We start from the raw sequence: 27,542 nt of genomic DNA, 5'->3' as shown, positions 1-27,542 counted from the left end.
TGACTGAGAACTACTTTATTTGAAGATATTTTCTTCTATAGTCCTAAACACAAAAGGAATGCTGTTATAGTGAGTACTTCATAGGCATTCTTGTATTCAAATGAATCACATAATGTTTACACTTTTAAGCTACACTTGAAATTGAAGACTTAATACACCCTTTTAACAAAGAAAGTATCAGTCATATCAAAACATAACTATTCATTTTACAGATTATCACTTTCCCTAAAATGACTACTAGATATGAAAACACTGCAGGGACAGCTAAAGCGCCCCATTCTTAAGGTTTTAATAGAAAAAATGACAATAATGTAAATCACATTCTTTACTAAACTATGGCAATCCATTTAAGAAAGCACCAGCCAGCCGTACAAGTCATTTCAGCACCCTTTGCTCTTCAAAATTAACCATCTTTTATATTTAATGCTTCCGGTAGGAATAAAAATGGTTATGTCAAGTACAGATGTCAGCAACGTGTCAGTTGGTGTGAATTTATGATGTGTTCCTAAGTTAACAGAGAAAATAAAAATAAAAAAACTCTTATATGAATAAAACCTAAGGATGAAAAACTATCCTTTGATAATTATCACAAGGCAAAATCAACCACCTTTTCATCAGTCCTAGTGTGGAATGGAAGTTTCTTTATTAATACTTTTTATGGGAATGTTTTAAAGGCATAGGTATAAATGCACATGCAATCAGCTTGCCCCTGTTGGATACTAACCTCCCTGGCTTCACTCCTCCTTTTCACTGGACCAAGCTGCTGAGCCCCTAACTGCAAAGTCTGCAGTGCTTAGTGAGCATTTTTAAATAAAGCAGATTACATATGATTTTCATTTTTTCGCACACAAAAAAAGAAGTACAGAGAAGACTATGAGAAGGAATGAGAAAAAGGCATAGAGCAAAAACCTAAAACACAGGATGTGATGTTCAAATTTAAGAGAAAAACAAAACTGGTTCGTGATGATTGTTAGCAAATCACAAAAACAAAGGATAGGGCCAAGACCGAAGGGACCACCAGACCACCGAGCCCCAATGTGCCAGACAAAAGTGGGCATTTTTGAGACGATGCCGTGGTGAAGACAATTACAGTGAACCTCTCTATAAGGCCATAAACTCTTCAAGGTCATGGACCGTGACTTATTTATGTCTGTATTCTCAGCTCTTAGCATTGTCTTGCAAATGACAGACACTCAGTATTTCTGGTAACCACAGAACTGGAGCTCAATCAGCTCACTGCTTTCAAAGCCATTTTGGTTGGTATCTACCGACCTGATTCCTTCAACTCCTCTAAGGCAGGGATGGCAAACAGCCTTCATTTCACTTGATGGACTGGGAATAGATGTCTGGAAGCACCAATCTGACATGGATTCTAAGAGCAAATCCTGGCACAGAGGACAGGAATGCTGCACTCATTCATAATGCCTCCTTAAAAGAGCGGTGGCACAGGTGTTATGTATTTCCCACTCCTGGTCTAGGAAAAAGGCAGCCAACCCCTACTCATATTCCTTTTACATTGCTAGGCTGCCTCTTGAGTGATCTGCATTAAGCCACTGTTCGTTAAGTGCTGGTTGATCAGGAAGACCAAGGCCTTTCCTCTCAATTTATGTCTTTGGCCAAACAGGTAGGGTCAGAACTTCACCTAGAAATCTGAAAACACATCACCCACAATGCTCAATAAGCAACAATTCATTGAGAGAGAACAGGCATTTACTTGATTACTACCTTTGTAGAGAAAGAATTTTGCCCATCTCAATGGTGTGTAGCTTTTGTTGATATCTAAGGCATTTGGAATTACTTAGGATCTTGGTGTTAAAAAAAATGGCAGGGTTAAATTATCTTTGGTTCTCATTCTAATCTTCTGTTTGTTTCTTCCTGGTACCCATAACCTTCTCAGCACTTCGTCATTGTGACTTAACCAGTACTGTTGAAATGATCAACTCTTTTACACGTTCATCAGAAAACCTTTTAAAGGATGGTAAGGGGAGAGGCCTCTGAAACTACGAGGGTTGAAAGGAAAGCCAGAGAGAATGACAGGAAGAACCAACCTTCTAATAACCCACACACAGGACTCTCTCTACCATTCAGACTGCTATCTATAAAATAGGGTGCTTCTGGTTGGGGAATGCCACCCCAGGTCCTCCAAGCAACCCCTTTCCCCATAGTGGGAGGTCAGCATCCCTCAGAAGAATCTCAGAAAAAAATGATAAAGCATTTAGAGAATTGGGAAGAAAATAGAGAGATACTATCAAAGAGTAAAGGACAGTCCTGGGGGATAAAGGGGGATTTTTTTTTTTTTTTTTTTTTTTTTGGAGACAGAGTCTTGCACTGTTGTCCAGGCTGGAGTGCAATGGCGCGATCTCAGCTTACTGCAAGCTCCACCTGAAGGGAGATTTTCAAAGCAACATTGCCTCTATCATAGGTGAGAGTCTTCAATGTAATACTGGCACCAACAAGAGAACAGAGCTAAATTAAAACTACCCTTCGAAATGTCAACAGAGCTGATGTGCGCAGCAGGAAGGACGATGTCAAAAAATGCACAGATCGGTTCCTATTGCACATTCCACCTTCCCCAAGTACTCTTGGCAGCCCAGAATAACAAAATCTTGTTAGATGTCTGTCTTAAAGAGAGCTATAATATGCAAACACACACACACACACACACAACACAAAAAACCTGGGTTATAAAAGAGCTTTGTGGATCACAGCATACCTCCACTTGATCCAAGAATTTAATTGTCAACATTAGGCAAACAGACCCAATGAATGTAATCAGGAAGAGAATTAACTGGTTGGCTGGAATATTGTATTTGATATGATGTGCTTATGTGCAAACTAATCTCCAACTGTTTGTCCAGTACTAATTCAACTGACTCATCTTCTAAATGTATAGGACTAAGTCTTTAAAACGTTAAGCTTTTCAGCAACAAAAAGTTAACATCATCTAAAATAAATTAAATTTTAAAATATATGTAATGAAATTATAGGTCACTGGAAATTCATTTCTACAATGAATATAAATTAACATTAAAATCTATTAAGTACTATTCCTGGGAAGATTTTGGTTCAGAGGTTATTTTTTAAGGGCATAATATTTGGGAATAAATGGGCACAGCTTAGAAACCCTTACAAAGTTATAAGTAGACTAGAGATAAGATTATTTGGTGATAAGATACAAAGATCTCTATGTCCAAAATAATGGCTTACCTCATTTTAGTTAATAGAAGTATTCCCAAAAAGTTGTGCAAATAGGCTTTTTATAACTGGACCCTTATTTTAAGTATACTAGAGGCCATGGTTGTAAAGAAACCCTGTAATGACTCCGCTAATAAAATGAAGAACTCTAAGTGATTAGCCCCTGTCCTACCTACATCTGCACAGTGGACGGCATACTCCAGGCACTCAGTAAGTGTTTGTTGAATGCATGAATTTGTTCCGACAGTTTTTTCTCCCCCTACGGGACTTTCTTAAAAGTGAGGCACATGCTAACTGAAATGGTTCTGCCTGCTGTTACTGCAGAAAAATGGAATCCAGCTCACAGTTTAACTGATTCCATCACAAAATATCACATAATTTCAGAGTGTTTTCAATCAAAATAAAATTTCCATAAGTATGAGTATATATATTTTTGAGGAATGTTGATCTATGATTGGCAGAAGCTTTTATTGTTAACTCACTCAGTAAAAACTGCTTGAGCTGAATTCTATTTCAATTAACCAAGGCAAGTAAAGCACTTTACCTAACTTCAGAAATACCACCAGAAACCATTCCACTTCTGTAAGAGTCTTCCCCTCACTCCAGCACAAATATTTAAATGCTGTCCTTACCTTAGTCTACAAAAGCAAAAACATGAATTACAAAGCTAAGATTAAATTAGAAAGTTGCCTGACTTAAATATGACAAAGTGTTTTTAGCCTTAAAATAAGAACTAAGTCAAATACATTCAATAAAGGTAACTCTTAAAGGCAAATTTTTTTCTTATTTGGTGTTTTCTTCCCTTCCCATTTAAATTTAAGACTCAATTTTTAAAAATATTCATATATCCATTTTTCTAAATAATATATCCTCTTTAAAACCATACAGAATGCTTAGCAATGCAACCTATGTGTCCACATAAATATGCAGTCTGTCACATAAATAAAATAAAAGGTTACATCAGTCTATTCATTCAGCATTTGTAACTGCAAAAACGGCTGGAAAAATAGCTGAGAATATTTTTATCCAAGTTTTGGGGAGGACTGAACACTGGTAAGGATTCACTGTAGGGCTCCATCATTATAAGTTTCCTAAAAAGTAGTGTGCAAACAAAATATCTGAACACAGAACCCTATTTTAAACATACTAGATGTATGTGTGGGTATGGGTGATGGAGAAGAGAGAATGAGTATGTTAATATGAATGCTTGTCAAGCACATTGATAAGAAAACCTCTCACTTAAGGTGCTAATGACATCTCAAGGGTCCTAAATACAACAGATTTTAAAATCATCTTTACCATTTGTTCCAATTATTGACTTTGGCCCTTTACCACACAGACACAATGAATCTACATTTTGATGATCCGTCATTGGCCCGAGTATCATGTCTGGAGATGGATTTGCTCCCATAATTTAAAAATCAATAATTTAAAAAATAACAAAGTTGGTCTCTTTTTTCCAACAGTTTTCAAGTAATTAATTCAAGTAAGCTTATTTACAGCTGCTACTGTATATATGTGACCTACTTTAACCCTTCTTTACCCTTTAGGAATCGGTCTCCCTTGGAATGGGACACCACATTTTAAAAAAAATCTTGAACCAGGTTTCTTTCATCTACTAATTCAATTCAGTCATGTTTCTGCTTTATTGGGCAGATAAAGAGAAGAAACCAGCAAGTTATGTCCAAAAGCTGGAAAACGCCGAAATGCTTCCCAACTATCTGAAAAGATGTTGTACTTGAGGAACACTCGGTGTTCCAAGCTGGTCGACAGGGTGACATCTCTGCTCATGATGTAGATGCCGTCGTTATGGAGCGCACAAGTCAAGTTAAGACCCGATTTGGACGTGTTCTCCTTGAGGTAGAGCCACTGGCGGGTGACGGTGTTGTAGGACTGCACGGTGAGCATGTCTTCGCTCTGGCTGCTCCTGCGGTTGGGCCCCAGCTCGTGGAGACACCCCCCGACGATGTAGATGGTCTCTTCCACAGACACCATCTGCTGCTTGCGAATGTGGACGTCACATGTTTCAAACAGCGTCCAGATGTCGGAAGAGGGGCAGTACTGCAAAATGTTCATGTTCCGGTCTGAAAGAAAGAAAGGCAAGTGATGACTCCGTCCCCACTAACGCCACTAGGCAAGGCTGTACAGAAATGTCTAACTCTACATGCATAATTTGGTAACAAAGAGAAAAAACTGTTTCAGAAAAAGCACAACTTGGGAAAACCATTTTCAAAATGGCTGGGAAGAGATATAATTAGATCCATCCACACTCACTTCTCACTCCCAAACGTCTCTGCCTTGGGAGACTCAGACTGGATAAAACCAGGAAAAAGAGCAGCTCTGACTTTCACACAGCCCCTCCTCCCTGGTATCTCCACACCCGTGAACCACCAGGTCAGTGTAAAAAAAAGTAAGTGCCTCAGACCCCTCATCAATAGCTACAAAATTACCGACTACTTAATACAGAAGCCAGGCTGGGCAGGAAGCAGATTATTCTTGACAGCTGATCCTAAGAAACAGGACAAGTAGCAACACAGGATTTCCAGGGGCTGTCCAGTGAAAAGGACACAACATTACACTTCAGGAGAAATGCATCAAAGTCTCACCTGCAGCCTTCTAACAAGCCACAGAATCACTTGGCAATTCAGTTTTCCAGTTTTTTTTAATTATTATTATTTGTAAAGGCAGGGTCTTTACCATGTCCAGCCTTGGTTTCCCAATTTTATCACCAGAGAGACACTAACAAAGGTCTTCCCATGTCCCTCACAAGAGACAGTTGTAGTGTAGATAAGATCAAAGTCTAGATAAAAGGTTGCTCTGACATTTTAAATCAATAATGATTTTCAGCCAGGCATGGTGTCTCATGCCTGTAATCCCACCTCTTTGGGTGGTTGAAGCAGGAAAATCACTTGAGCCCAGGAGTTTGAGACTATTATTAGCCAGGCATGGTGGTGTGCACCTATGGTACCAGCTGCTACTTGGAAGGCTGAGGTGGGAGGATCACTTTAGCCTGGGAGGGTGAGGCTGCAGTGAGCTGTGATCATGTCACTGCATTCCAGCTAGGGTGAGAGAGTGAGATCCTGGTCTCTCAAAAAAAAAAAAGTAATTTTCTTTAAGGAAAAATGTTGCCTAGTCTCTTTGTGAAAAACACTTGTGAAATTTAGAATATCTAGTTTTGTTTTTCTTGTTTTTAATTGTTCTCTTTTTCTTTTCTCCTCTAGGAAAGAATAAATAAGTATTTTAGCCACAGCAGAAAAAACAAATGCTCTGAGTTATAAACAGAATGAACTTCGTTTGTTGCTTTTTCTAAACAAACAAATCCTATCCATGAAGGAGACAGCTCAGCTTGGGAACTGACAGACAACTAAAGCCTACAGCACTGTGCTGGCTGCAGACGCTTGGTAAGAGAAGACAGCTCATTTTCTCAGAAGTTGCATACCTCTTACAGTCCTTCCTTCTGAGAGAGACCCACCCATAGTTAGCAATGCTTAAAGAGCACCCTCCACAGCCACATCTGATACCAACTAAAGGATCTCCTAAGAGAGCAGACAAAGTCCTGTGCGCGCACATGTCCTGATGCCTGGAGAAATCTCAGAATTGTAAGCCACGGCATTAGGAAACTGTCCTGACTTCCACCCATATTAATACCTCTCCTTCTTTCTTTTTACTGTAGCTATTACGATAAAGATTATTTTAGGAGATGGCCCAAGGGGATTTTAGTCACTAATTTATCAAAAAGTGCTCCTTAGTGACCTGGCTGTCCACCGAATGAATAAAGAACTCATTATATGAGGCTTCCACATATTTCTAAGCTCCAGGCCCAAAGGTCTTTCCAGGTGTTCTGTAAATGTTTTCTCTCCTCACTCAACAAGGGCTCAGACCATGAAGAGGTGGCTTGAGTTGGTGGAATGATCTTTTTGTTTTTACATTTAAAGTTGATTCTGAAGTTTGACAAATCACCCTTCTTCCCTTTACAGCTATTACTCTCTACTGAACTTCTTTGAATTTCTTCAGTGCCGCTAAAGAATTAAAATCATCAAATAGCTACCATAAAAATGAGCTATTATTTACTAAATTATAAAAGTCTCACTTGACTTAAAAAGTCAGGAGGCTAAAAACTAACTTTCTTTTTTTTTTTCCCTAACAATCATGATGTCTTATCTGAAATACACGGAACTATTAGGAAGTGCTGGGAAAGCCCCAGCAGAGAAAGAGGAGGGCTTCAGAGTATAAGTAACTGCCCAGCTCTCCCATTTTAAAAAACTAGTTGTCAACCCTTATACAAATAGCCATCCATCCACATCACTGAACCATCCCATCAAGGGTATTTGGCTCAGGGAATCCAGAACAGAAATCACGGTGGGTGGCCCAAGTGAAGAAGGTACATTAGCAGTGGCTTGTGAAGCTACAAAACACACAAGAAGGGTTTTCTAGGTCAAATCTAAAGAACATTTGCTCAGCCAGGGTCATGGAAAAACTAGGAAATCTACCAGTAAAGTACTCTTTGGGTTACAGTGCCGCCTGTCAGTGTTGAACAGCTCTTGGTTACAAGAGAAGTCAAAGCACATATGTGCGTTATGTCAGCCCACAAGATGCAGTCTGTGTTACTCAACCTAGAGAGGAATGAGAATTCTTAGAATTGCTCATAGGTAAATAACTGGGAATATTTACTTTCCTAGAAGAAAAGACACACACACACACACACACACACACACACACACACACACACGAGAGAGAGGGGGATTACTACATAAACACAGGAGTTCTGGGGGACTGAGGGGCCCATAGCTTAGTCTAAACCTATAAAGTTAATCACTGTAACCTGACAACCAATGTTGAAGATCAAAGAAATGACTACTAAGTCTCTCTTTTTTTTTTTTTTTCAATTATATGTAAAGAAAAAGTTGTAAACTATCTTTAGTGGAGAGTCACCAGAGAGGGACATTGGGAACAGCTCAACAAATAATGAAAACTTGGAGTGGGAAAAAAAAGGTCACTTCTCTTTGTCTTCCCTCTCCTTAAATACATAAATATACACAACACTTCAGTGGGTTGCATGGTTGTCCCTAACAAGATACGTCAATTTCCTCATTCCCTGAACCTGTGAATGGTGATTTTATTTAAAAAATAATAATAATAAAGCGGGGGGAATCTTTGGGCCAGGCACAGTGGCTCACGCCTGTAATCCCAGCACTTTGGGAGGCCGAGGTGGGAGATCGCTTGAATCCAGGAGGTTGAGCCTGCAATGAACTATGACTGTGCCACTACACTACAGCCTGGGCAATAGAGTGAGACTCCATCTCAAGGGAAAAAAGAAAAAGAAAGGGGATCTTTGCAGATGTAATTAAGTTAAAAACCTTAAGACAAGATCTTCCTGGATTACCCAGATGGGGCCTAAATCCAACAGTGGCAACTGTCCTTAGACAGAAGGGGAGAAGCCACAGACACACACAGAGGAGAAGGCCCTGTGAAGATGGAGGCAGGGGCATCACGGAGCCACCAGCCAAGGGGCGCCGAGCTACCAGAGACTAGAAGGAGCAAGGAGGACTCCTCCCTTAGAGGCCTCAGAAGGAACACAGCCCTGCTGACACCTTGACTTCTGACTTCTGGTCGCCAGAACTATAAGAAAATATATTTCTGTTGTTTTAGGCCACCAAGTGTATACTCACTTGTTATGGCAGCCACAGGAAACTAACACACCTCCCACCATCTTCCCCACTGAATTAATGTTAAGACTTACTCTAAAAAGAAATAAATCAGATGTTCATCAAATACTTTACATTTTAACTTCCTCCTAACATAAATCCCCCAAAACAGGACACATTTGGAGATGGTGGAAGGAATTTCTGTCACCTATCTGGATGCTCTGTTAGCCTGTGGATTTCTGTCCTTTGGGAAGTCCCCACGGCTGCTGCGGCCTCACAGGTCTTCTTCGTGCTTGTTAGCCAGGGCTGAAGAGCTCTGTCCTGCCCATATGGTACCACGAAGGAGTGGCAGTTCATTTCACCATGTCAAATCAAACGGCAACTCTACTACTTTAATGTGGCTTAAAGTCCTAAGAGCCAGGTTACACCTTTTCTGTAAGTCCTGGGCTCCACAGAGTCAGACAGACCAAATGCAGACATCGATTTCCTGGGATAAGAGGTAACTTGGAGACATCTGCTTTGGAGAGTGGAGGGAAGGAAAGGCACCCCTCTGCTTGACTGTCCCCCATTGTCTGTCTTCCCACAACCACAGTTTTCTTTTTTCTTTCTCTCTTTTTTTTTTCTTTTAATTTCAGAGACTGGGTCTCAATCTGTCACCCAGCCTGGGGTACAGTGGGGCAGTCATAGCTCACTGCAGCCTCAAACCCCTGGCTCAAGCAATTCTCCTGTCTCAGCCTCCCAAATAACTGGGACTACAGGTATATGCCACCACATCCAGCTAATTTTTTTTATTTTCATTTTTAGAGAAGGGGTCTTGCTATGTTGCCCAGGCCTGTCTTGAACTCCCGGGCTCAAGCGATCCTCCTGCCTCAGCCTCCCAAGTAACTGGAACTACAGGTACATGACACCACATCCAGCTAATTTTTTTCTTTTCATTTTTAAAGAAGGGGTCTTGCTGTGTTGCCCAGGCCTGTCCTGAACTCTCAGACTCAAGCAATCCTCCTGCCTAAGCCTCCCAAAGTGCTGGATTACAGGCATGAGCCACTGTGTCCCGCCAACAACTACACTGTTCCCTGTCACTGTTACATGAGACAATTCCCTACCAAGAAGAGCAGTATAAAACTTGCTGGCAAGCAGGGCATGGTGGCTCATGCCTGTAATCCCAGCATTTTGAGAGGCCAAGGCAGAACAATCACTTAGCCCAGGAATTCAGGACCAGCCTAGGCAACATAGGGAGACCTCGACTCCACAAAAAATAAATAAACTTGTGGAGAAATTTTTTCATTTCCAAATTATTAACTATACAATGCCTGCCAAAAAAGTGAAAAACACATATGCACATTTTAATAAATAGTAGAACCAGGCCAGGAGCGGTGGCTCACACCTGTAATCCCAGCACTTTGGGAGGCTGAGGCAGGTGGATCACCTGAGGTCAGGAGTTACAGACCCGCCTGGCCAATGTGGTGAAACCCCATCTCTACTAAAAATACAAAAATTAGCTGGGCGTGGTGGTGTATGCCTATAATCCCAGCTACTTGGGAGGCTGGGGCAGGAGGAGTGCTTGAACTTGGGAGGTGGAGACTGCAGTGAGCCGAGATCGTGCCACTGCACTCCAGCCTGGGTGACAGAGGGAGACTCCATCTCAAAAAATAAATAAACAAATAAATAGATAGTACAACCACCTCCCACTGCTGGTCAGGAAAGAGCTCTCTTGTATTCATGTTCTTGCTCCTCCTGTGATGTGTGACCACTGTCCTAAAGCTGGGTTTCTGGAACCTCTGTCTGATGTGTGTGTGCTCACAAAGAGAAAATGAGAACTAATTTGCAAGGATGCTCTGGTACTAAATTCCATAATGGTGGATGGGGGCAGGTTTGCTGTGTGTTTGTGATAAGGATGGGAATTCCCGGATAATCTTCTCCAAAGACCTACCCAACCTCAGAAAGCGATCCCCACAAACCAGGCCCAGCCAAATCACAAGACAGCTGACCAAAAAGCTGGGTTTCCAGAAGCAAAAAAAAGAGAACGTATTTTTTTCACAGCTCTCCCTTCCCCATGCTCACACGAAGTTATCAAAAGATCCCTCCTGTCCCAATCATCCCTGCCATACGGGACTCTCTTCCTTCCAGATGTGTAAGTGTACACTACTGAAGCATAACATGACACTTGGATATGTCGGGGTTTCCTCTGACACCCTCTTGCTCTTCCCAGACTGCTGGCGCCTACACATGGGCAGACCACCTACCTGGTCCCTTCACTTACCTCTGGTAGTGTATCCTCCAATGACATAAATTTTTCCCTTACACTCACAGGCAGAGAACTCAGCCAGAGGATTGGGTAAGGGCGCCACAAAATTCCATGCATCCTGCTCAGGGTTGTAACACTCAACGTTAGAAACGGCCTGCCCTCCAATGGCATAGAGTTTTGAATGAACAGCCACAAGTTTGAAGTTAGACCTGAAAGAGAGACACACAGGCCCACAGAGTGAGTTCTTCTGATCAATGAGAAGTGTAACGACGGCATGAACTCTCCTGGATATCAGAAGAAAATTAGCTCTCCCCGTTGGGGGCCATTCCACCTGAGGACAGAGGAGGAAAGGATGGCTTCTCGAACCTCACTCCTGTCCCCAAGATTCCACGGGAATGGCACACTGTCCAAACACTAGCTATCGAAGATAAGCAGTTCAATACAACAAGTTATTAACCTTGTTCAGCCTTAGTCCAGCAACCAAAGACAGTGTGTATACACTAAACTCCACACTTTCTTTCAGGGGCAGGCACAAAAGTAAGAGGGGAAGGCACCCACCTCACCCGGTTGTCTTTCACCTCTCAGAATGGTTATTTCATTCTTCCTACTGAGTAGTATGGCTTCATCTTAGGGACACACTGGTGCTGCCGAGACAGACAGGCAGGTATGAGGGGTGACTGCTAAAGGGTGGGTCAGGAGACGCTTGCACCACCAGTACACCTGAGCAGGACACTGGTCCTGCCTCCCCGCTCCAAAGGCATCTGACATACTGCTTCACAACATATAAGATGGGGAGAGGTCAGCACTGAACAAATTCAGTTTGTATTTACTTATTTATTTACTAATTTATTTATGAAATAAGGTCTTGCTCTGTCACCCAGGCTAGATTGCAGCGGCACAGTCATAGCTCACTGCAGCCTTGAACTCCTGGGCTCAAGAGAGTCTCCTGCCTCAGCCTCTCGAGTAGCTTGGACTACAGGTGTGCACCACCACACTCAGCTATACTCAGCTAACTTTTTATAAAAATGTTTTGTGAAGATGGCATCTCACTATGTTGTCGAAGCTGATCTTGAACTCCTGGCCTCAAGTGATCCTCTTGCTTCAGCCTCCCAAAGTGCTAGTATTAGAGGTATAAGACACCACAACCAGCCTCAAAAATATTTTGATCCAGCATTCTTGGAGTCTTTACATATGTTAATTCAACAAATACTTCTATTGACAAATGCTCATCTTTCATTAAATTAAGTAACTTGAAAAAGAGATGTACAATGATTTCCAGCTCTATATTCAGTAAATAATTAAATGCTGCTCATCAGCTTCAGACACTAAATAAGTCTTATGATTTTTGAACTGAAAAGTAACACAAAATTAATTTGTTTTGATATAGTACACAAGGATGAATCAGACCTTTGAAAGCCAGGAAGGATAAACACTTGGGAGTGCTGGGTCAGTCTGCTGTGAGATGTACAACAGTCACAAGTTTCCAAGAGTATGCGCAGCAGCATGATGCAACAGAAAAAGACCTGAGCACAAATCAGAAGACCTCGCTTCTAGTCCCAGCTCTGCTGATAACCAGCAGTCTGACCCTGCTCCAACCACCTCACTTCGTCATCTGTAAAATGGTGATAACAGCCATCACAACGTGGTAGAGATGATTAAATCAAATAGTCTATCAGAAACTACTACACAGAGATAAAATACTATCATTCAAATTTCTGTTTTCTAGTGTTTGAAATAAAGGTGCTAAACCAAGTGAATTTCAAGACCACATCTAATTCCAACACAATGATGTCTTCAAAAATAATAATATACTAAGAAAGAATGGAGGTAGAGACTATGCACACACAAAAAATTATATAAGGGGGTAGATTAAGAAAAAGCAGTGAACAAGAAGCCCATGCTTGATCTCCTAAAAAGTGTTCAATAAAACTGATGCATTAGACTATGGAAACAAGGTTAGTAACAAGCACCTACTAAACAGTTAAGATTTTTTAAAGATTCCTATCATGTTTGTATCTAAATGTATTTTAGTTTGTTTTTCCAATCAGAGCGTGAATAGAGTACTCTTCATCCAGAGCCTCGTCTTGTCCCTTAAGGCCAGCCAGCCAGTCAGCCCACTTTTTTGTGCCAACAGACGTCAGGGTGGCAGGTACTGGGGGGTCCCTGATTCCTGCTGCTTACCTTTCTTGCTGCCAATGGTCCTTAAAATCCAACCATGATGCCCTCTCTGTGTGTGCAAATTTGGGGAACCAAAGGAAATCAAGCTTGTAAACAAGCACTAAATTTTCCCAGCCACAATTTGTTTTTGCTCCCCAAAAGTACACAGATAGTAAATTTTGTAAGATCAAAACAGTTTTTAGTATTTATCCAGCATAATCATTTGTCCTAAGCAAACATGTAAGGGGCTTCTTTTTGAGGCTCAATGAATAGGCAGTTAAAGTAAACGATTCCATCTCTCCAGACCCCGACACGCTCAAATTCACTTGAAGAGAAACACTTTTTAATGCTGAATTTGTTTTAAGATGAAATTGCCACCTAAAATCAGACCATTTAATAAAGAGGCATACTGCTAAAGGTTATGAGTCCGGGCTTACACAGGGAAATCTCAGACATCATCACACATCAACTGCTGTCTGACCTTAGAAAAATTACTGAATCTGTTTATCTGTTCCTCAGTTTTCTCATCTGTTAAGTGGGGATAAGAAGGGCACAATATCTGGCATGCAGTAAGAGCTGAAAATGACAGCAGTTGCAGAGATAAGTCATTCTGCATTGGCATTCTACGGAATGCTTCTCTGGGTGTCGTAAGTCCAAGTTTTTCTTAACCTCAGGAGGGTTGATTTCTCATTTGTCAACTGCAACAGTCACTGACTGCGACGTACTCTGGAACTCTCTACAAAGTGCGCTCTCGGCCGGGCGCGGTGGCTCAAGCCTGTAATCCCAGCACTTCGGGAGGCCGAGACGGGCGGATCACAAGGTCAGGAGATCGAGACCATCCTGGCTAACACGGCGAAACCCCGTCTCTACTAAAAACACAAAAAATTAGCCGGGCGAGGAGGCGGCGCCTGTGGTCCCAGCTACTCGGGAGGCTGAGGCGGGAGAATGGCGGGAACCCGGGAGGCGGAGCTTGCAGTGAGCTGAGATCTGGCCACTGCACTCCAGCCTGGGCGACAGAGCCAGACTCCGTCTCAAAAAAAAAAAAAAAAAACAAAGTGCGCTCTCATCCGCAAATTCTCATCACTCACTGCTTCATTTCCAACTTTCTGAAAATAATTCTTCCAGGCCGGGCGTGGTGGCTCACGCCTGTAATCCCAGCACTTTGGGAGGCCAAGGCGGGTGGATCACAAGGTCAGGAGATCGAGACCATCCTGGCTAACACGGTGAAACCCCATCTCTACTAAAAATGCAAAAAATTAGCCGGGCGTGGTGGCAGGTGCCTGTAGTCCCAGCTACTCGGGAGGCTGAGGCAGGAGAATGGCTTGTACCCAGGAGGCGGAGCTTGCAGTGAGCCGAGATCACGCCACTGCACTCCAGTCTGGGAGACACAGCAAGACTCCGTCTCAAAAAAAAAAAAAATTCTTCCAGTCTTCACCTCCTGAATGGTAAAGGTATAAATTCAAGCTATCAACAGCCTTTCAAAATTATCATCTCTACAGTATTTTCTTAATATTAACATACTATGTTCAGGAGTTAAAAAGAAGAACTTCAAGACCAAGTAACAAATCATTTATCATAGCTATATACTTGTTACTTGCAATAAAAATATTATCATTAAAATTTCTGTTCTAAGTGAAAAAATTAGATAAAACCACAATTGCATTTCAAGGTCACTTATAAGAATTTTTTTTTTTTAAAGGAGAACTTTTTAAGAGACAGGGTCTCATTTCATTGCCCAGGCTGGAATGCAGTGGCCTGATCATGGCTCACTGCAGCCTTGAACGCCCGGCCTCAAGCGATCCTCCTGACTCAGCCTCCCAAGTAGCTAGGCCACCATGTGTGGCTTAAAAAGCTCTTTAAATCCCTAAAAGTTAAGTAACATGAAACATGCTAAACACCAGCACACAGATCTCAAGGATTAACAGTAGCTACATACAACCACAGGAAGGCAAGATGACACAGAGGTCTGGGTGGCTTCGAGTCTAGCCCTGTGATTATATGGAAGGTAATTAAACTCACAAAGCCTCAGTTTCCACTTTAAGGAAATGGGATTCATAACATCTACCTCATAGAGATGTTGTGAGCATTCATATGAAGTGACACCTCAAGTTGTGTCTACAATACCTGACCCCGAGTAAGAGCTCAGGAAATGAAAACCATCATTATGACTCCCTATGTAGAGAAAGAAGTTTGCTTACCACCAGACTAAAAATTAGAACAAAATGCCAAGATCCTTTCAAAAGTCCTTTCTCAATCACTCAGAACACGATTGCTTAAGTCTGTGGGCAGGTCCTTTTGTCTCCTCTTTCCCCTTCATCTACTTGCCTTCTGCCACGTCCCTACGCATTAATTTCCCCTAGGGACTAGGAAGGGGAGAAGGGGAAGGGCAGAAAATAGAGGTAGTCATTGTTGCTACTTATGCCCAGCTCTAAGAAACTCCAAAAGCAAAGATGCAAAAAGCAATTTAAACTGTTGGCCAAAATTAAATGGGGGGAGGCAGGGGGGGGACTGTGAATAGACATACAGTTTTCTTTCTTGCACTATTCCCAGGCTCTACTACAACATCAACCACAGAAATGCTCCAAAAATGGTAAACATTGGCTGAGAGGAGAAGGGACAGCTCAGCAAACGCTAAGGCTGAGAACTGCAATTCCATCTCTGCCAGGAGACACTTGTTTATTAAAGTCTCTCTCCCAGCCTTGCTGTATTCACACATGGAACAGGAGGAATCACTCCAACTCCATTTTCAGAGCTAAAGTGCAGGGCAAGGGAAAAGACTAGAGAAAGCTTTGGAAATGGAGAACATTAACGAACAAACTGCTGCAACAGTGGTCAGTTCCTGCAAGTTACCACTGATTAAAGTGAGGAGGGAAAGCAAGCACCCTCGATCTCACAAAGTGTTTTTTTTGTTTTGTTTTGTTTTTGAGACAAAATCTCACTCTGTTGCCCAAGCTGGAGTGCAGTGGCGCGATCTTGGCTCACCGCAACCTCCCCGTCCCGGGTTCCAGTGATTTTCCTGCCTCAGCCTCTTGAGTAGCTAGGGCTACAGGTGCCCACCACCACACTCAGCTAATTTTTGTATTTTTAGTAGAGACAGGGTTTCACCATGTTGGCCAGGCTGGTCTCAAACCTCTGACCTCAGGTGATCCGCCTGCCTCAGCCTCCCAAAGTGCTGGGATTACAGGTGTGAGCCACCACGCCTGAAGGTCTCACAAGCTTTTATGTGTGAAGAGTTACATCCTGACAATGTGTGAGATCAAACCCACATTCAGACCATCAGGCAGTGTTGCACACTTGGCCTACAGAGCAAAACATTTCTTTTTTACCCCCTGATGATCATATAGCACCCACTATCTTCTCCAGAGTGCAAAAGGCTTTATAAAATCTCTCAATTGGCTGGGCACAGTGGCTCACGTCTGTAATCCCAGCACTTTGGGAGGCCGAGGCGGGCAGATCACGACGTCAGGAGATCGAGACCATCCTGGCTAACATGGTGAAATCCCATCTCTACTAAAAATACAAAAAATAAATTAGCCAGGCGTGGTGGCGGGCGCCTGTAGTCCCAGCTACTCGGGAGGCTGAGGCAGGAGAATGGCGTGAACCCGGGAGGCGGAGCTTGCAGTGAGGCGAGATCGCGCCACTGCACTCCAGCCTGGGGGACAGAGCGAGACTCCCTCTCAAAAAAAAAAAAAAAAAAAAATCTCTCAATCCTAGAGTTCCTGCTATTTAAGATTCTGGATCACTGCACTATTCAGTCCCTGGGAAAAGTGAACTGCTCTACATTTGACCCCTTTTTCAAAGTAAAATACTGATACATCCCAAAGCAGTCTCCAACAAAGGTGAATCAAAGTAGATGTGAAATTCTGCATAGCCAGAGGCCAAAATCTGGTTTTCTTTCTCAAGGTTCCAAATTACTTCCAGTGCATGCATAACTTGCATTGGATGCATCATCCAGGAACAACTCCATACTAGGTTTCATTTTTACTTGTCTCATCATCTAAACTCAATTTTAAACTTCTTGAGGGCAGCAACTATGTCATCAGTTTCTGTATATCCAATTGTCACTAGAAAAATGCTGGGCTTAAAGGCTGTGGTGGAGCTGAGGCACACATGATGAAATTCTAAAAAGTAGCACAGTACCACAAGAGATCTGTGCTCTATTTCTTAGAAGGAAATATTTTTTAACAAAAATAAGGGGGGAAATGTGCATGAAGATGGTCCCTGCAAGTCTAAAAGCCAAAACTTATCAACAATTTAAGTGGTTATAACTAATCAATGGATATTTACATTTTGGTTGCTATACTTATTATACATCCTTGAGCAATTTACTTAACTTCTCTGTGCCTCACTTCCTGTCTCTTTAGAATGGGAACCTGCCTAACAGCCCTTGTGAAGAATAAGTGAGATAATACATGCAAAGCAGCGGGAACAGCACCTAATGCAGAGTTAAGTGTTCAATTAAATGATGTCTCTCATTATTTCTCAGCTACTCTAAATAAATATAATGACTGTTACCAAGGTAAAAATGTTCACTATAGTGTTACAAATAAAGCGAAATATAAAATTATACATTAACTTTTATTACAATAATGTAAAAATATATTACATAATTTTTTTTAAAGAAAACACGTATTTTAAGCACCTATTATTATTGGACATCTTGTTAGGAGTAGGGCTATACATAAGCATTGAATAAGTCCTAGCTCCTGATGGGAAGGCAGAGAGGAGAGAATGTCAATTCAAGTGGGGGAGTGGGCATGAGATGCTAGAGGAGCAGAGATGGAACATTCAGCCCAAACGAGAGTTCAGGAAGGAACTCCTGGGAGATATGTCATACCTGAGTCAAAGCAGAGGGAGCTAAAGAAGGGTACAATTTCCAATACAGCATCAATAATCAATTAGAAGATATAATGGAGGGTCAGGCATGGTGGCATGTAATCTTAGCACTTTGGGAGGCCACAATGGGAGGATTACCTGAGGCCAGGAGTTCAAGACCAGCCTGGGTAACATAACCCCCATTTCTACAAAAAAAAAATATTTAATTTTAAAAAGTTAACTGAGCATGGTATTGCATGCCTGTAGTCCTAGCTACTGGGGAGGCTGAAACAGGAGGATTGCTTAAGCCCAAGAGTTGAAGGCTGCAGTAAGTTATGATCACACCACTGTACTCCAGTCTGGTGACAAAGCAAGACCCCATCTCTTTAAAAAAGAAAAAAAAAAAGGGATATTTGGATGTCTGGCAACATTTTCTCTCTTCCACGTGGAAGTAACCAGCTGTGGCTGAGAGGCAGAGCCCTCTTCTGGTGGGGCAATAGTTCTCGGCTTCATCGTAACTCCCACCCACCCCTCTCTGCAACAATTTCACCTACCCAGTCACTTTGGGATCTTATTTTTGAATATTGCAGAAAAAATAACTGCATGGGAAAACATGCACAACATTACGTAACAGACGAGAGATTAATATCTGTATTCACACATGGAACTTCTCGAATGTGAAGAAAATAAGCCAATTTTTAGAAAACTGGCAAAGATCATTTACAAAAGAAATACAAATGGCCAACATATAAAAAGAATAATCTCTCTTCTAATTGGGAAAAATCACACTAGTGTTTTTGCCCATTAGGTTTGGGGAAAAAAAGATGATAATATTCTATCTTGGCAAGAGTATAGGGAACTGGCAAGTACAAACACTGTTGATGGAAGAAGAAATCAGAAGAATATTTTTGATGGGCAATTTGGCAGGAGCAACCAAAATCTATTGATTTATTTATTTTTAACTGTTTATAGAGATGGGGCCTCACTATGTTGTTCAGGCTGGAGTGCAATGGCTATTCACAAGCCCAATCAGAGTGCACCGCAGCCTCCAGCTCCTGGGCTCAAGTGATCCTCCTGCCTAAGCCTCCCAAGTAGCTGGGACTACAAGCGTGAACCACTGCACCCAGCTTCAACAAAACTTAAAACATGTATATGCAGCTGGGCACGGTGGCTCACGCCTATAATCCCAGCACTTTGGGAGGCAGAGGTGGGCGGATCACGAGGTCAGGAGATCGAGACCATCCTGGCTAACACAGTGAAACCCCATCTCTACTAAAAATACAAAAAATAATTAGCCGGGCATGGTGGCGGGCGCCTGTAGTCCCAGCTACTCAGGAGACTGAGGCAGGAGAATGGCGTAACCTGGGAGGTGGAGCTTGCAGTGAGCCGAGATCGCATCACTGCACTCCAGCCTGGGCAACAGAGTCTCAAAAAAAAAAAATGCATACACTTTGCCCTACCTATCCAGAGATTCCACGAATTTTGACATAGGAAACTAACTCACATATGGCTACCAAGATACACGCACATCTACCAGGATGTTCAATATGGCAATGCTTATTGAAACATCCAGTGCAAATGGAAGTGACCAAAATGTTCATAAATAAGGGAAAGGCTAATTACATTATGGTACATCCTTAGGGTGGAATGACACACAGCCATTAAAAAGTGTGAGGTAGATCTACATTTGTTGACAGAGAAAAAACTCTCAGCTATGGTTAAGTGGAAATATCAAGTGCCATAATAATCACTACAACCTAGTCAATTTTAGAATTTTTAAAATGTGTAAGGTGACACACCACCGTGCACATTAATATACATAAACACTTTTCCCCTATTGTTAACCACTATCAACATACTTATACAGCTGACCCTTTAATAACACGGGTTTGAACTGCGAGGGTCCACTTATATTCAGATTTTTCTTCTGCCTCTGCCACCCAAGACAGCAAAACCAATACTTCCTCTACCTCCTCAGCCTACTCAGTGTCAAGACGATTAAGGATGATCCACTTCCGCTTAATTTTCTCTTCCTTAGTTTCTTAATAACATTTTCTTTTCTATAGCATACTTCATTGTTAGAATAAAGTATATAATACATATACAAAATGTTTTAATTGATTATATTATTGGTAAGGCGCCTGGTAAACAGTAAGCTATTTAGTAGTTAAGTTTTTGGGAGAGTCAAAAGTTATATGGGGATTTTTGACTGTGCAGGGGTCGGTGTCCCTAGCCCCCACATTACTTAAGGGTTAAGTGTATTTATATAAGTATACATGTAATTTACAAATATAAATGTTTATACATTTATAATATCTAAAGGTAACAAAAGTCTGTCGATACACTGACACTTTTTTTCTGTACCCTGAGGGCAGACATTTCCTCTTCTTACTCTGTATTTTTGTGTAATTTGCAGTTTTTCTAAGAAGCATGCATTCATGCATTACTTGAATGCTTTTTTTTTTTTTCAGGGGATGAAAAGGGCCTTCCTAGAAAAAAGACAAAGACTACCAAGGATGTATGAAGGGAAGAAAGAACTGTGAGGAACTGCGGTACTAAGGATGGCCTGGTGAGCGTCAAATGATGTGTAGCTGGAGGCATGCAAGAGGAGACAGAGAACTCAGGGCCGCCCACCCCTAATCAGACCACCACCCATAGCCACACAATGTTTCTTTGTTGTTTCAATTACAGCGCATAGAATGTTTTAAAATAACACTTCTGATACCAAATTTTAAATATGGTATCATCTCAATGGTGCAAATAATGCATTAAAAATGGGCTGGCAGGAAATATGCCAACCTGCAGTTACTGCCTCTAGGAAGAACGAGCGGTAATAATCATCTTTTTGCTTCTTCATTCTTTTCCATTTTCTAGTTTTCTGTAACCATGTATTAATCAGGGAAAAAAGCATACTTTTCAAAATGAATTCCATATTATAGGAGAAATAAAGCCAGTTATTTCCCCAAATAATCCCTGGCCAAGGAGGACCCTCGAGTCAAACAGATAGATATATAAAGGATTCTCTGTTACTGTTAAGACTTCCTTCGCCTAGCTGTGAGTTCCCCAATTCCTTGCTCCACACTTCAGGACCAGGACCCTGTGAGGACTGAGATGGAAACACGTGGATGGGAAGAAAGGGTATTTTCATTCTTTCTTGAGTTACATTGATTCTCTTCCCTGCTTCTGAATGACTCTGAGGCCTCCTCGGCGCTACCGTCTTTATTTCCTACCATCTCTTCCTGTATATGCTCTTTGCTCTTGTTTTCATATTCCTTCCCTGGTTCGTTTCCCTTCTCCCCTCTCATCCCACTCCTCAAGCTCCTCCTCTTCCTTTCTTCAAGTCACCCATATTGGAGGCAGGAGGGATTTGCAGGATGGGAGGGGGAGAAGGTTGGGTAAATGAAAATATTCCAATTCTATAGTTGAACACTTCCAGGCTCAAGCTTTGGGTCATGACGATGGCTGTCCAGGGAAGGAAGCAAAAGAGAAGATAAAAAATAAGAAAAGCAACCCCTATTGCAAATGTTAATACATTTCCAGTGATTATCTCTTGGTCATGATGGGTGTCACAGTGTGAAAGACTCTCTGTTGTCACAGTCACTGACAACAGAAAAAAATCCCCCAAAGTCAGTGTCCCAGGTTACTGTCCAGTGTGTCATTACCATCAGGATCGAATCCTAAAAACTAAGAAAAATTTTTTTAAAAATTAAGGAGCAATTTTCTTTTAAAGTATTCTTATAGGAAATCACGACATCTTTTTTCACAAGAACAGAGACAAAGAAAGCAGATTCACCTAAAGGCACAATACCTGCCAAAAAACCACTCCACTACTTGACCTCACTGGGGAGTTCCTCTTCGCAATTTCTTAGTTCACTGGGAACTTTGCCAGCACCAAGGCCAACAACATTCCTGAAGATGTCATTTCCACCTCAGCACACCCTCCCCTATTTACTGGCTCAGTAAACACCGGGCCCATGAACTAATGAACAAGTGAATGAATGAGAAGGCAGCAGCACTCTGCCGGGGTGCTTACCTCTTCTGGTTCATGGAGGCCACCTGGAGCCACTCGTTGGTGCTGGGGTTGTAGGAATGCGCAGCAGAGATCTCCTGGCTAGTGATCCTGTACCCGCCCACTATGAAGAGGTAGTTGTCCAGGATGGCAGACCCATAGCCCCTGACATTGACCAGGTCGGGAGGAAGGTTGTTGGCCAGCGGGAACCAACGCTCAGTCATCTCCTCGTACCTGAGCATGGACGGGGGCTCCCCCTGGTAGGGGTGAGGGGCCAGGGGTCCCCCCAGGAAGTCCCCGAGGGCCACGAGGACAGGAGTCCCAGTCATCCGGGCCTCCCTCAGCCTCTGCTTCAGGCTGACATCCCCTGGAGCTTGGGGAGGAGACCCCAGGAGGTGGAACTGGGGCTTGCACAGCACCTCGTGGAAGTGGACGACCATGAAGCGCAGGCAGGCCTCCTGCAGGTCGGGCAGCCCGTACACCTGCGCCAGGCGGTACATCTCCAGGCAGTTGTTGAGCCGCACCTGGGACAGCAGCAGCTGCAGCAGAGACGTGACCTGCAGGAAGGAGGCCGCCTCCACCAGCTCGGACAGCAGGCTCACCTCATCCATCTCCTCATCCTCGTCCACCCCGCCGCCCTTCTCCCCGCGCGGGCCCAGGAGCCAGCCTTCGCGGGCCCCGCCGGCGTTGATGAAGTCCAGCACCAGCCTCAGGCCCGGCGCGCTGAGGCCGCGCAGCTGCTGCACCTCCGGGCCGCCGGCCTCCTGGCTCAGGGCCTCGCGCATGCCGGAGCGGTAGAGGGCGCGGAAGTAGTCGCTTTGCTCGATGAGCTTCCTCTTGCTCACCGGGTAGCAGCGATCCTCCAGGCGGATCTGCACCATCTCCTCGGCCGACATGGCTGGGGGCCCCGGGGCGGCGGCGCTCACCGCCAGATCTGCGCGCCGGCCTCCCCGCCCCCACGCGCGCGCCGGTTCCGGGCGGGGCGCCGAGGGATGGCGGCCCGGGAGGAGCGGCGAGGTGAGGGCCGCCCGCGCTCGCCCGGCCTCTCCAGCGGCCCCTCCTCCCGGGGCCCGCTCCCGCGAGGCGGCGGCTCTGCCCTTCTCCTTTTCCTCAGCGCCAAAAAAGGGCCGGCGGAGCGCGCCGGGCGTCCTCGCGCGGGCTCTCCCAGGCGGCGCCAGGCGGGAAGGGAATCCCAGCCCCCAGCCCGCAGCCTCCTCCCCTGCCGCCCTTCTCACTTCCGCCCGCGGGACCCCGGCCGCCGGCCTGACCTGCAGGCTGGATCCGGCCCTCGGGGAGGCCCGGGAGGCTGCCGGCCTGGGCGCCCCGGCTGCGGACGCGCAGCTGCGGGAGGCGGAGGGCGCGCGTCCCCGCAGCCTCTCCGCACGCCCGGGGCGCGCGGCTCCGCCGCCTGCCAGGGGCTGCAGCGATGCTCCGGGGTACCCCAGGGAGAAGAAATTAGTTTTCTCTCCCACGCTGCTTTACACGGGCTAAAGAAAAAGAAATGAACGTGGGAGGAAAGAGGAGGGAGTCTCTGGTCCAGGGAGACAAAAAGGCATCAAATCTAGGATCGTCCTTCTGGCCCAGTCCGGCATCGAGTGTCAGTGGGCTGAGGCAAGCAGGCAATCTGTGGACATGTTGGTGGCAATGTTGGTGGCACGTAGAGCTGATTCTCTGGTAGGGTCGTCGCGTAGGAGCCATCTTACAGGAGGTCCAGGCAGATGGCAGCAGGTTCTCAGAGGAATCGGGTTGGGAGGCAGGGGACCTTGCATTTGCCACTGGGGCCCGTTGTTCTCCCTAAGTTATTAAAAGAAAGATGAAAGCGCAGTTCGACTAAATAAAGTTACATCACGTGGCTTCTGGTTTTAAACCACGTTTTCTATGAGCCATTGCTTGTCTACTTCAGTCTGCTTGGACTAGCCATTACGGAATGTTATCCTGTCGCAAAAGATCTGACAAAATCAGCTCATAGATGTCTGCAAGAGGTAGCTTTTCTTGTCACCCCGTTTCTCCACCTACCCTGCCTCCATCATCTGAGGACTATTAAGAGAGATCACACGTTCAGTTTGGCTGAGCGCGATGGCTCACGCCTGTAATCCCAGCACTGGGGGAGGCCAGGGTGGGTAGATCACGAGGTCAGGAGTTCGAGACCAGCCTGGCCAACATGGTGAAACCCCGTCTTTACTAAAAATACAAAAATTAGCTGGGTGTGGTGGCACGCGCCTGTACTCCCAGCTATTCCGGAGGCTGAGGCAGGAGAATTGCTGGAACCCAGGAGGCGGAGGTTGCAGGGAGCCGAGATCGCGCCACTGCACTCCAGCCTGGGTGACAAAGCGAGACTCCGTCTCGGAAAAGAGCGACCACTTGTTTCCTATGTTCTCTCACTGACCATTGCAATGAGAAGGCCCACCCCAAATAATAACAGGAAGGACTTTTTGTGTTGCTCATGAATTCATCCAAGGAAGGGGATGGGGGGAGAAATATACTGTTAGGGTTATCTTTGGGTAGGAGAAGAGAGAAGGATTGAGAGGAAGCAGAGGGTGTGTTCACTCTTATCTTACAAAACAAAAACAGAAAACCTTGAAAACTTCCCCCAAACCAAGATTTGAAAACCACCTATGATAAACAGTCCTTAACTTGGAGAGGATATGTGTTTGGTTTTTGTTTTGTTTGTTTGTTTGTTTGTTTTTACAAACTTCAGCTTTCTTCTTGAATGACAGGTTGTTAAATAATATCTTCTTCATAAGTACATTTCCCGTATTTAAAGAAGTACATCCTACCATGCTAACATTTTCTGTTGGGAAAGGGAAAGGGTTAAAAACCAGAGAACTAAAGAAAGTCATAGGTGAAACATGAGATCCTTTTAACATAGTTTGGTTACGTTTGTGGTTCTTACTATGGAATTTGCTGCCTCACAGAGAGGTGTTATTATTACTTTGGAAAGGAGGTTTATCTTTTTATTTTTTAGGAAAAAAATTCTTTTTTTTTTTTTTTTTTTTTTTGAGATGGGTTTTGCTCCTATTGCCTAGGTTGGAGTGCAATGGCGCGATCTCGGCTCACTGCAACCTCTGCCTCCCGGGTTCAAGCGATTCTCCTGCCTCAGCCTCCCAGGTAGCTGGGATTGCAGGCATCAGCCACCACGCTCGGCTAATTTTGTATTTTTAGTAGAGATGGGGTTTTACCATGTTGGTCAGGCTGGTCTCGAACTCCTGGCCTCAGGTGATCCACCCACCTCGGCCTCCCAAAGTGCTGTTGGGATTACAGGCATGAGACACCGTGCCAGGCAAAAAAATGCATTTTTTTTCCCCATAGCGATAGGGTCTTGCTACATTGCCCAGGCTAACCTCAAACTCCTGGCCCCAAGGGATCCTGCCACCCCAAGTGATCCTGCTGCCTTGGCCTTGGCTTCTCAAAGCACTAGTGTGTCTGGCCTATTTTCTTTATAATAATGCTGGGAATAAGGAACTAAAAAATAAAAGACATCGAAAATGGTCTAGTAGATTCTGGCCTCCCTGGAAAAAAATAAAGGAAATAAAAATGGATCTATGACTTACTCAGTTGTTTTCTTGGATTCTATAAAAAACATTCATCTCTTCACCTTGTTTCACCTGGCCTTTAAATCGTTACTGATAAAACTCCATTTTCACATCAACCCTTCACACTTCCATTCTCTATGAGGGTGCAGTGAGACACGATAAGCTTTGGAGCAGGAGGTGGAGTGGGTGATCATGGATTTAGCAGCTTCTTTGGGATGGTAGAGTATAACATCCAGTATTAAGCATCAGGCTGCGGAATTTTGCTGGGAGGCACCTCCTGTATCAAAGAGGCTTAGACCTACGATTTATCTATGCCTCAACTGGCAACAATGCCAGATTCAGTGGGTCAGCCACAAAGAACAGGCTCTCAGTCTCTCCTCTGTCTCTTGAATCTTTCACCAATGGATGCTTTTGTTTCCCAGCCGTCATAGATATGCCTCAGGCTGGTATTTTCTTGCCTTTTTAAAACAGACCAAAAAAATCATGCTCAAAGAATGATGTGCATTAGAAAGGCAATTCAAGCACAGTAACATTATCAGGGTAAGATGAGGTTGGACAGGGAGTCTGGGGTGTTAGTCTCACAATACTGGGCATTGATCTTGTGAGTTTTTTGGCTCCCAATATGATAATAACATTATTTAGGATTGGGAGCATCTTAAACGATCAAATCATTTTAATAAATTACACAGTAAGTTTTCTGTTAAGCTAGAAAAGCAATGTCAGAGCAATATAAACTCCTTTATTTTAAAAAGACCTAAATTTATTTCTAGGCCTCTTGAAAATACCATTTTATATAACTGGAGGTATAATTTTATAGATCTGTTATTGACTGATCATTGGATAATAAAAACTGGCTTTGTGGTACTATCTGTAAAACAGTTTTACAAAGAGTTAGGTCAAATAGAGTTAGGTAATTTTTATTTTTTATTTTTTTGAGAAGGGGTCTCACTATGCCATTAAGACTGGAGTGCGGTGTCACTATTATGGCTCAATGAAGCCTCCCAGGTTCAAGTGCTCCTCCAAGGAGCCTCCCATGTTCAAGTGCTCCTCCCACCTCAGCCTCCCAAGTAGCTGACATTTACAGGCATGCGCCACTATGCCCGGTTAATTCTTACATTTTTTTGTGGGGATGGGGTTTCATCATGTTGCCCAGGCTGGTCTTGAACTCCTGGGCACAAGTGATGCTCCCTCCTCAGCCTCCCAAAGTGCTGGGATTACAGGCATAAGCCACTGCACCCAGCTGAAGTAGGTCATTTTTTAAAGAATTTATGGAAAATGTCCCTTTTGAAGTAGCAAGTAGAAAAAAATCTTAGCACAAGATGTTTATCACAGTATTGCTTTTAGTAACAAAAAATTGGAAAACAACATAATGTATAATAATAGTAGCTAATATGTATTGCGTGTTTAGTATGTGCCAGGCACTATTGTAAGTGCTTTACATGGATTACCGTACTGTTTTTATATTTTACAGCTGAGGAAGCTGAAGTGCAGAGTAAATTTTGGTATGGTAGAATGAAATACCAAAGAGCCATTAGAAGTTTTTGTGTAGATCTTTCTTTAGGATCACTGAAAAACATACTCTTTTTTGAGACAGTCTCGCTCTTATTGCCCAGGCTGGAGTGCAGTGGTGTGATCTCAGCTCACTGCAACCACAGCCTCCCGGGTTCAAGCCATTCTCCTGTCTCAGCCTCCCAACTAGCTGGGATTACAGGTGTCTGCCACCATGCCTGGCTAATTTTTGTATTTTTAGTAGAAACGGGGTTTCACCATGTTGGCCAGGCTGGTCTTGAACTCCCAACCTCAGGTAATCCACCCACCTCGGCCTCCCAAAATGCTGGGGTTACAGGCATGAGCCACCACGCCCAGCTGAAAAATATACTGTTACATTAAGTTTTTTAAAAAACAGATTTTGGAACAGTATGATTTCATTTATGTAAACCTAT

General features: G+C 43.6%; 1 protein-coding gene across 1 annotated transcript; it reads right to left on the bottom strand.

Annotated features, from left to right (window-relative positions):
• Positions 1 to 23,265, bottom strand: KLHL42 (kelch like family member 42). Its single transcript, XM_050746715.1, has 3 exons — positions 22,091 to 23,265; positions 11,101 to 11,294; positions 1 to 5,279 (listed from the first exon to the last, which is right to left on the bottom strand). Exons 1-3 carry the CDS (start codon positions 22,960 to 22,962, stop codon positions 4,828 to 4,830), a joined length of 1,518 nt encoding a protein of 505 aa, XP_050602672.1. The 5' UTR covers positions 22,963 to 23,265; the 3' UTR covers positions 1 to 4,827.
• Positions 23,266 to 27,542: the final 4,277 nt, after the last annotated feature.

The sequence above is a fragment of the Macaca thibetana genome, chromosome 11, assembly GCF_024542745.1.
Source record: "Macaca thibetana thibetana isolate TM-01 chromosome 11, ASM2454274v1, whole genome shotgun sequence".
In the NCBI taxonomy this organism is placed as follows: Eukaryota; Metazoa; Chordata; class Mammalia; order Primates; family Cercopithecidae; genus Macaca; species Macaca thibetana.
This window is presented reverse-complemented; position numbering and strand designations above follow the sequence as displayed.